This window comes from Cyprinus carpio, chromosome A21 (assembly GCF_018340385.1).
Source record: "Cyprinus carpio isolate SPL01 chromosome A21, ASM1834038v1, whole genome shotgun sequence".
Taxonomy (NCBI): Eukaryota; Metazoa; Chordata; class Actinopteri; order Cypriniformes; family Cyprinidae; genus Cyprinus; species Cyprinus carpio.
In genome coordinates, this window is record NC_056592.1 from 18,115,650 (window position 1) to 18,127,323 (window position 11,674).

The window sequence follows — 11,674 nt, forward strand, 5'->3', positions numbered from 1 at the left end:
GTTGCCTTATATTTATTTTTATCCAAGTTTAAGTAATAAACATTAAATGGAAATCAAAAACTGAAATCAAAATAAATGAAACCTAACTAATATATAAAAAATAAAAATATAAAAAAATCAATGCCAAATGGACAAATGACTAAAAAACCTAAACCTTGATTAATCGATTTCTTAATTGATTTAGCAATTTCTCATTTGGACCACAATAAATCTGGAGCGTTCACATACAAACCAAAAAACTTGTGTACCGCCAAAAAAAAGAAGAACATGTAGTAATAACTATATAAGCAAGTGGCATATGACTGTTTTTGCATAGTTTATGAAACTGCAAGCAACATGAATCTGGCAATGGTAAAGGCTGCTGATGCTGCACAACATTTGGACAGTCATTTACATAAGGTAAACATTTCCCGGATAACTCGCTGACTATTCAAATTAAGTGCTCGTACAAGCTCTAGCTCAAGCCAAAGTACAAATGGATCCAACTGGTATATTTACTAGCGTACACACTGCTTGAGCTGAGGTTTACATACTTCGCAAAGCTGCACTAAAAAGGCAGATGGAACGCGTGGGGTCCCTGAGAGAAAGACTGAGCAGCACCGGGGCTGAAAACAACTCCATTAAGCCGCTGAAGCATTCCTGTCCCTCCATCTTTCTTCTTCTTCATCTGGCCTTGCACAGCCCCATCTCACACACACAATGGAAAAGTGATTTATTCCGAGCAAGCCCGTCGTATCTTTCCTAGCACTGGCTATTTCACTGATGGAGAATCCTGGGATTCCAGACAACCAAATGCTCTCCTACAATGTGACCAAAAACTTCAACCCTGTTGACTTTCATAATTCCTGATTTATCATAGCATGGTATTGTAAAGTAATAATAATAATAAAAAGTTTATCTTCATAATCTTTTATTAAAATTTCACTGCACTGATTCAGTGTTGCATATTGTAAAATAAAACAAACGTTTCAACGTTCTCTAAAATCTTTTATCAAAACGTAAATTCGTAAAAAACGTAAAAACCTAATTATATTTATGGAAAAGTATTACATTAATTAATTTCACCTGTTTATAACAGATGCATCTCAATTACGCTCCTACCAGATCAGCGACGGTGCGAGGAGTCTCAATATATCTGTCCAGACAATACTGAAGAAATTTATTTATTTATTTTTTTTAAGTGTAAATAACCTCTGGTTGCCATCTTTTAATGCCATTTATCCTATCCAGTATTGATTTTTCCACATCATGTTTGCTAAAGACAAACATTACCTGCCATAAAGTTCTGATGCCACATAGACATGCTGGGCGATAAATAATAGATTTGAGCTGGCAGGACTTTGATGACCAGGCAAAGCCCGAAATGCTTTCAGCAGGAATTGTATGAAATCATAAATCACTCTTCATTTTAGCGAACATTCCAAATGGATTCTATCTCTGCACCTTGAAAGTCATTTTTCGGTTATTTATAGTCGAGGCTGAGGGAGCGAGGGAAGGACTGTGTGTGAGAGGGAGAGAGAGAGAGAGAGAGAGAGATAGTAAGAGAGAAAGGGAGAGGGCAGGTCACTTCTCTTACACTCCACCCATTTATGTCACCCATCCCTCTATCTATCTCTCTCTCACACACAAACCATGCTATTGTATATTTTCCTTCAAATCTGTGGGAAGTGCAAAGGAAGAGTTCAACCATAAATGAAAATCTGCCATCATTTATTCACCCTCCTCTTTCTGAACCTGTATGACTTTCTTCTGCGAGAAAAACACAAAAGGAGAAACTCAGAGCTGCTTTTTCTTTTAATAAATAAGGAAACAAGCATCATAAAAATGCATACAGCTATTGCTCTATATTTCAAGTCTTCTGTCGTATGATGCTCTGTGTGAGGAATAAAGCAAAATTTAAGATGTCACTAACTTAAAATCGCTCCATATGCCATACCTCTCAAATCTCATTCGTATTTCAGCGTATTCAAACTCAGTACAACATGACTGGTTATAACCCACAGCAAACCAGAAGTGTTTGACATCGCTGATGTATCTTGACTATATGATAATATTTTACTATAATTTAATATTTTATATCATAATGCTGAATTTTTTTTCAACTATGATATCAGGGCAGTAACATATTTGACCCCTCAAAAAAAATACATCAAAATGGATTTTAATTCAGAAATTAAAAACCATGTTCCTCATAGAAGAGGTCTATTCAAGTCATTGTAAGTACTATGAATTGCATTTTTTTTTTTTTTTTTTTTTTTTTCTGAATTATGTAGTATGAGTGTCATGTCAGTGAACCACAAATCAACCTGCAAAATTAAGCAGCAATGAAAAAAAAATCAGTATAAATTCATAACCCCTTGAAATGAAGCACTGGCCTAAATGAAATCTAGACGCAGATGTCTAACAGATAAACATCAAGTTTCAAAGTCATGAACCCTGTTACAATGATCACTGACAATCTACAAGCAGTCTGTGACTATGACGCCCATCAGAGGTCCTACTAACAATCAATTCCACACTAATGCTCAAGGGCCGTGAGAAATCAATCACCTGAAAAGAGCACAGGGATATCTGTGAAGGTGTTCTGTAATCACATGACTGCTAATAGAGGCTATTCAAGCTAAAGGCACATGGGGTCCAAGCAAGATGAATAGTTACATTAACCCAGGCTCAAAGAGCGGGCCGGTGAAAGGGCTGGCTTGTTTTCTTCATTGCTGCTCTATTAGCGGCAGGTGAGGGAACAGCTCTGATATGAGATGAACTAAACGTGCATCTCAGTCAGGCCTGACAGCCAATGATTGCTGAGCCTGTAATGATGCTCTTCAGTAAAGAGTCTTGTACCTTCTCTTTGTCTGCATCCTTTAGCCTCTACAGCTGCTGTGCTTCAGTATACATTCATCATGAAATACTGTTAAATACAGTCACGGTTTGAACTATTTCAGTTGGCAGAATAGCTGTAAGTGCATTAGTGCAGCAGCTCCTAACGAGAACTTATATCTTATTGGTTGGTGAGTGTTTAATTGTGGTGTGAATTGGTTGGTTTTTGTTTAATTGTGTTGTGAACATGTGAATTTTTTTGTTAAATTTTGTTTTGTTGGTTTTTGAGTGTTTAATTGTGGTGTGAATAAAAACCTTTTTAGAATGGAATATTCAGCTTGGTGTGTGAAGTGATAATCATCTGATATATGTGAACTGAATCAAAGAGTGACTTAAAACTTCACAAATGTAATTAGACTGTCAGTTTATTGAATAACAAGTATTCATAAGGAATACATTATGTTTTGATTACCAGTATATGTTTAAATTGATTTCATTTAACTTCATAGGAATACATTGTTTTGATTCATTATGTTATGATTCATTTAACAAAAAATGTGCTTATTGTAATGTCATCACAGTGCAAAAAAAATCCTTTTTTTGAAATTTTGGAGAAATAAGATGATATTAATATGAAGTTCTACATTTGATTTACATAAAAATAAAGGTTTTATGGCCAGGAAGAAATATTTACAAATGGTAAATTCTCATCTGAAACCAATACCACATGTGGAAAAAAGTTGATTTTAGACCCAAGAGTAAGGGACAGGAATGGCCTCAGGCTTTTTATGAACAGGCTGCAGCAGGTCTTTTACATTATAGCTGAGGAGTTCAATGTCCCAAAATTTCCTAAATTCCAAAAATATTCTACTTTTTGTCAGAAAAGCAAACATTTGGAAATACTGTAGGAAACGTACGTCATAGGTCAAACACCAGTTTAATTGGTAACCAACAGTCAAACAATTTCAGCTTGAAACTGGCCGACACATACATTTTTTTCTGAAAATGATTCCTGCAAGCTCAGCAATGCAATACTGGGTTTCCATTTCAGAGGAAGCCGGACGCAATACAAGGTTCACACTTGTGCTCCCTTTTCCTATCACATATCAGATCAGAAAGGCATTCATTCAATAAAAATTAAGGAAATATTCGAAAAGTGGAAATAAAGTGCCTCATGGGTATTTAATAATTAAGTATTTATCAGGTATGGTTAGGGGTAGGTGTAGGGAGGGCTTTATTGTCCCAATAAGGAAGCATCCATTTAATAATTTTAATACATATGATAAGTTACACTCAATGTGTTATTATTTTATACTGTTTTATACTGTTCTACCACACAGAGGTGCAGATATCTGCTACTATTTGCACTTAGTGCTTGACCTGTGCATGTTTCTCTCCTGATTCGTACGAGATAATTTGTTTCACTGGAAAAAAACAATATTATGGACAGTCTCGTATTTTAGCAGTCAAACAGTTAACAAAGTTAAAAACATCTTGATGGATTTGTTTCTTGCAAACATGCAGCTTTTCACGAAAGGTAACAGATGGACTGGAGTGTGGATTATTGTGATGTTTTTATCTGCTGTTTGGACTCTCAATCTGACGGCACCCATTCACTGCAGAGAATTCATGGGTGAGCAAGTGATGCAATGCTGAGTTTCTCAAAATCCGTTCCGATGAAGAAACAAAATGTATACCTATTGTATATCTTGGCTGGCATGAGGGTGAGTATAAGTTTTCAAGTGAACTACTTTTCCAAAGATGTATATATATTTGAGAGATTTGTATTTTGTGGATATCAGACATATGAAAGTTTCTTATCAAAATCTTGAGATATGCTCTAGCTTTCTACGGGAGTAGAACACTCTGGAAGTCACCCACTGAACCCGATTAGTTCCATACACCCAGTGTTAATTTTGGCAGGTGTTTTTGATTTAGTCTTAGTCTTGAGACGAAAATGCTTAATAGTCTTAGTCACATTTTAGTCATTTGAGTCTTTCGTAGTTTTAGTCTAGTTTTAGTCGACAAAAAGTCATTGCATTTTAGTCAACTTTTAGTCACTACTTTTAGTCAATAGTTTTAGCCAAACTGTAGTTACCAGAGTTTATTTTGGTAGCGATTTTATATGTAGTTTTCAAATTAAAATAATCATTAATTCTTCTCTCTTTAGACCAAATCAATTTTACAAATCAAGCTTATGAGAAAATTTGAATCAAGGACTGAATTTGGAAAATCTTGAATAAATTATGACAATTTTCATTTTTGGGTGAACTTTCTCTTTAAGTGAAAAAGGAGCAACTTATAAAAATAGTGTATATATATATCTAAAGAAGCTAAATAAGACAAATACAATAGAGATACAAATTAAACTCATTTTTCAGATACTGTAGGTTTTACTTTACATGTATACATTTATTTAACATCTTTTGTTGGTTAACATTAATGACAGATAGGTATTTAATTTGGAATGATGTCCTTTTAAGACGGAGGCATGCATGAACTACTGACACACGTTCAGTTTTCACCCACCTGTTCACGTTCACTTAATCCATACCTAACATAAACATTTGGACTGCTGTGTGTGTATTTGGGCGCTGAGAACTGATCGCGCGCTGTATATAAGAACTGAGGAAGTGGAGCGTGCGCGCCGCGCGACAGAGAGAACAATCAGCGTGATTTCGCCTATCCCGCCTTCACTAACTTTAATAATCGACTACGAATTTTCCGCGGGAAAAAACGGGATTCTGGGTACCTAGCCATACCCCTTCGGGTGCTGAGGCCATGTTTTCAGAAGTTCGCGTTTTTTGTAAACATCCATTACTGCGGCTGCTAGTACTGACTACATATGCAAACGCCCCTTATTGATCGCAATCCAATGACAGGAACGCACATTTTGAAAGACAAAAGCCTATAGGATGCATTTTGAATATCTGGTAGTCCTCAAATAACATTATAGTCCAGTCTCGTCTAGTTAACGAAAACGCGGCATAAATTTCGTCATAATTTCGTCATCAGATATTATTTTTAGCTCGTCAACGTCTCGTCTTCGTCACAGAAAAAATGTTCGTTAACGAATATTTTTCGTCGTCGTCTTCGTTAACGAAATTGACACTGCATACACCCCACTACACCAACTGCAGGAAAATAACCTGAAGCCAGACGGAATTTCAGTTTGCTGTTTAGTTCTTGATTATTCTATTTCACTATAGGTCTCTGCGCCAAACAATCTAAAAAAAAAATGCTCCCACCACAGCAGACCCTGAGCATGGACTCTCCGGGGACAGCCGGGTCAGGTGCGAGTTCACCAGCTGACGGGGCGCGACCAACAGGAACGCAGTCCTTCACACAGTCAGAACACAGTCAGAGGGGCTAGCAGGCAGTATTCATTAACAACTGCTCCCTGTCCGTATCCTCATTTGTGTCCGTATCCAGCAGCAAAAATGGGGGTAACTAGGGAGTCTGGGACAAGCACGCTTGTCTGAGCAACCTTGACACGGAACGGAGTCCGAGTAGAAATAGTCCAAGCTGTGAGTGTCCTCGTGTCACCGGTTGCCTTGGGACCAACTGGCTCTGGTGGTTTTGCATGAGTGGATCCAGAAGTGGGCCAGATATATTCATTTGCACACCATCAATCACAGCACGAGAACGTTGCTCTTAGCCATCGCTATAAATTGTATTTTCTTGTTTTTTCTTTTTTTTTTTTTTTTCTTTTTTACACACTACCTCTCCTCCCTGCTGTGAAGAACAATGCTCTGCACCGGGGAGTAACTTCATCTCCTGCTGGCTTCAGCACTGTCCTGAGGATCTGGCCTGCATATAAACACACTTCTGTGCTTTGAATGAGGACACTAGAGAGAACGAGGACAGTATCGTTCCAGGGGTCTCGCTCCGCACCACACAGTCCAGTAAAGTATCCGCCCTCCAGAGGGTCCGCAGCACAAACCTACAATTCAGTCCTGGGTTTGAAGCAGGTCACAGAGTCAGGGTCAGCTCCAGTTCTGTTAAACGGCAAACTGGTTTATGTGCACTACTTTAGAGCGCTGATGCACTCAATAAAGTAGGGCTAAACTCTAGACCAGGCCAGGAAATGTTAAACTAGAGCTGTCCACTTTAAAACTCACCGTGCATTCTGGTTGGTAGTCAGAAGGTTCTGGTTTCAACTCCATCACTGTTGTGCTCTAGACTCCTAACCCCAAACTACAGCAAGGAAGATGTTTCTGTAATAAGTGTACTGCAGGTTGCTTTGGATAAATCTATTATAAAAACTGACTTTGGCCTTAGTTATCAGTAATTATTAGATCTGCTTTTGCAGCTTGTAGCAAGATTCTATTCTATTATCAAATTATTATTAACAAAACTAATATTAGACTAAAATATTAGTATTAATATTATTATTAGTAGTAAAGACAATAAAGTTGTTATTAACAAGAGTTCATAATAATAATAGACAATAAACAAGACACAATAAAGTTGTTATTAATATTGTTAATTACTGTAAATAATGTGTCATAATAATGAAAGCAATAATAATTTATTAAAATATTATTATTGTTGTTATTATTAGCATATTCTTTAGATTTGTTTTATACAAACAACAAACAATTAACGAACCAAACTTTTTTATTTTTGTAATACTTGTAAATAATAAGTGTTAGTAATAATATTTATTATTATTATTATTTAGTCATATGCTTTAGATTTGTTTTATACAGACAACAAACAATTAACGAACAAAACATTTTTTATTTTTGTAATAATTGTTGTAAATAATAAGTTTTAGAAATAATATTTATTATTATTAGCCATATGCTTTATATTTGTTTTATACAGAAAACAATTAACAAGTTAGACAACATAGTTGTTCTTAAAATTATTTTTGTAATAACTGTTGTAAATAAGTATTAACAATACTTATTATTATTATTATTATTATTATTGTTGTTGTTGTTGTTGTTAAATTGCCCATTTGCTTTAGATTTGTTTTATACAGACAACAAACAAAAAACAAGATGTTGTTGTTAAAATAATTATTTTTTTGTAATAATTATTATTAATTGATGTACATATTAAGTGTTAATAATTATTATTTGCCAGATGCATCCAATTTGAAGAATTTCATGTTTTTATACAGTAAGGAAGGACAATAGACTGTAATTAATAAAAATAATAGACATTAAATGTGTTATTCATGTTAGTAACTGTTGTAAATAATTCATGTTTATAATAATAATAAATTATATTATTATCCATTTGAATTCACACAGAATCACACACACAAACACAGTGAAGAGTCAGTGTTCCTCCATCACTGTCTCCAGCTCATCTGTGATTCAGCATTCTACGATTTCTTTTGCTCTTTCTTACAGTTTTGCTCCAATTACACAATCCCGCAGTAGAAAAACTGTCAAAACAATCATATAAATTCCATTCTTCATCAAACATGTCAAAGACACACAGCCCATTAGCTTTAGCGTTCGTACGGCGCTGAGTCTGTTTCACGTGCCTGTGGCAAAACACACTCTACACTCGTTTCCCAAAGCAATACCGGGCACAGAAAACACCTCTGTAGCGCAAACCATTAAAAACGCTCACACTAATGTTGATATTTCATACCTGTTCCGAGAATAACAACATCAAATTGAGATGGGAGATCCTCCGCGGCCATCTTGAAACGACACACTACTGTCACGTGACACGCTATAGCGTGACGTAAACTTTTTTGATAACCGAAAACATACAGATTTAAACACACAGGAGTCAAAATGCACACAATATCTTTCCAGCACTGAAATGCTCCATATTTTAGAAGAAGAAAAAAAATAAAAACAGTAAAAATAAAAAAAAATTATCATTACCGTTAAAAATTATTCAGGCTTTTTGGCCTCTAAATTTGCCAAAACCCTGTCTGTTTTTCTTCTTATGGATATTAAATAGAACATAAACATAAATACACTATATAACAACTTTATTTTAAATTTCACACAGTATGACAAATGTTCCATGACCTTTTTTTCTTTTTTTTTTTAGGTGTAAGGCATGTTCCGAATGTTTTGCTGATTTATTAATATTCATGAGACAGGCCTTCATAACCTACAAATGCAAGGTGAGGCCATTGAAAAGGGATCAGAATACTTTTTTTTTTTTTTTTTTTATTCACTGATGACTTATGTTCCCAGCTGCTGTCAACAACTGAATATTGTTTCTTCAAATAGCGGGTTCTTCAAATAGAGTTGAGAAGAGGTGTTAATGATGAGCTGTCAAAATACCTGGCTCTCACAGCCACTGACAGCCAGCTTGCAAGATGTATTAAAAAAATAAAACACACACACACACACACACACACACACACACACACACACACACACACACACACACACACACATCTAAAGACATCTAACTGTTCATTATTAGAAATATTCATTAAAAATATATGATCGCAAAAAATATATGAATACATTAAATGACTTAAAGTCAAAGTTTTTTAATTGTTTTTTTTTAAAGCTTCTTTTGGCAGCTTTTAATGTCAATATTTTTTAATCCAAGTGTCAATTTGTCAATTTAGGACCTTGTAAAAAATGCATTTTTGTAATTAATGACCCTTGTTTGAATTATTATGATTTGTTATTATTTATTATATAATACAAATGCTAAAACAAACCATAATGCCATACAAAATATGGGAACAATTCAATAAGACCAATCATTATTCCTGTAATATAATGCATTACAATTTGGCAAATTCTAAAAACAAACAAACGAAAAAAAAATCACATTTTATAGTAATGTACTTACAACAGAAGTACGAGACAAGACATTCCATGAAAAGAAATGTGAAGCTTGTACTTTTTGGTGACTACAAAACAAAAAAAATATATTATATAACATATAAGTTGGTATAAGCCATTGTACATGTCTCATGTTAACGCATAATGTTTAAGTCTTCTGGATATATACGTTCAAAACATATTATATTTATAATGTATTTAAACATTCATCCTGGTGTAATGCCATCTGTAGATGTCGATTGTACATGATTTACTGTACATGCTTGTCTGTACAAACTGAGGGATCAGTCTAGTTTTATTTTATTTATTTATTATTTTGTGTGTGTGTGTGGCTTTGAATCTCTGTTGTTCTTAAAAGAACATTGAAAAAGCAAGTTGGTTGATATAATTTCATAGAAATTTTGACTTTTTTTTTTTCTTTTTTCAATCAAACCATTACACGTATCTCCAAATTAAACTTCTGAACCATTTGCTCCTGAAACAAAACAAGGGCTTTTTTAGAAGCCCACTTATAATTCATATATTTCAAGAACATTCTCCTTATCTCGAGATATGCCAGAATGCACCGGAGAATATATTTCAGCGCAGCTTTGTCTATTCTCTGAATATTCCTATCTGCATGTTCCAGATGTTTCTGCGGCTTTTTTCATCGCCAGTCAAGGGTTTTGAAAAATCATCTTGTATAAGCGTGCTGTAAGGAAACTTGCTTTCTACTTTCTGCATACCGTAGATCTCCAGAACCTTTTTTTCTGTGCTGTGTAGTTCATTGGTAAACAAAGAGAGATGACCATATCTCCCGAAACAGAAAGAAGCAGCACGGATAACACTTAAGACCTTTCTTTTCCACTGCTTTCTTGACTTTAACATCACAGGCTTTGTCACTGATACTTACTTCTTAGGCCGGAATAGGGACAGGTGTTTATAGCTTCAAATAAGACAGATTGGTGACACTTGATCTTCTTTAGTCTGCTTTTTTAAGCACATCTTGTCCCTGCTTAAAACAACAGCGGAAAACAAGACAGATGGCTTACAACAGGAGAACCCTTTTTTCTTCTCCTGCTCACTCTCCCTCTCTCTCGTATCTGACGCACCAGGGATGCTTTTAACAAGAGAGTTTGTCACAGTGTTTGTGATGGAGGGGTGTCTTCATGTCAGCGGCTTGTTCTCCGGGGGATACGGCTCTTTTTTTTAATCTGAGGGAGAAATGAAAAACCTGTGTGGATTGAAATCATTTCGTGTGGGGTTTCATCGTGTGCCATTACCCCGTATGTTCAGAGGCATTTAGTTCTGGCTGGTTTTGAAAGCAAAATCAAGGCGACGAGCGCTACAATGCTTTCCGCAAAAATCAAGCGCTCTTTATCTAGCGAGAGCCTGTACCTTTAGCCGCAGTCTTCTGTGAGTTCCTCAGGCTTTGATGCTCGCTTCTAAGAGTCCTCATTCACAGCTTCTGTGTTTGGAGAGTACATCTATTTTGCTGTTTTGTTGCCTGTTATTACTTTCAGGCCGGGTAAAATGTCTCCAAGGACGGGTCCTACCATCTCCTGCTGAACTGTGGTATCGTACAAGCACTTTGGAGAGCCATTGTTGATTAAGAAGGATTTAGATTACCATTCAGACAAGGAAAGAATACACAATTCATCAGAGCCACCACAATGAAAACTAGACTATATGTGGAAAAGTTCCAGCCTTTGCCGCCAGTGTTTGTTCAAAGATCTGGCGTTCGTTCAATCGGTGATTTCGAAATACTGTGGCAAACTTTTTCATATTTAACTGCAGCTTTGAAGTGGAACTCAAGGAGACTTCACAGTTCACTTCATTTCTTTCTCAGCTCTTTTTGAGGGTGGCTATCTTGAGTAGAGAGAGGTGAGCGGTGGCATCTGTCAGGCCCCTCGTAAACTCTCCAAATGAAACATCCACGAGAACATTATTGCATTATAAATCTCACCATAAATATAAATTAAATTAGAGATCGGTTATCTGAGTGTGTCATACAGTGAATGCATGGGTGATGCAGAAATGCCCTGATGAATACGTATCAGCGCTGACAAACGTGTGTAAACTTATAGGTTCAT

The 11,674-nt window shown here is 35.7% G+C and overlaps 1 protein-coding gene across 1 annotated transcript in view; it reads right to left on the reverse strand.

Annotated features, from left to right (window-relative positions):
* The window catches only part of LOC109098901 (rab proteins geranylgeranyltransferase component A 2-like), a 43,844-nt gene extending 35,285 nt beyond the window's left edge, over positions 1-8,559 (reverse strand). The window contains exon 1 of the mRNA XM_042711159.1: positions 8,431-8,559. Within this exon, the coding sequence (XP_042567093.1) occupies positions 8,431-8,482 (52 nt within the window). The 5' untranslated portion in view covers positions 8,483-8,559. The remainder of the gene's footprint in view (positions 1-8,430) is intronic.
* Between the last annotated feature and the right edge of the window lie 3,115 nt (positions 8,560-11,674).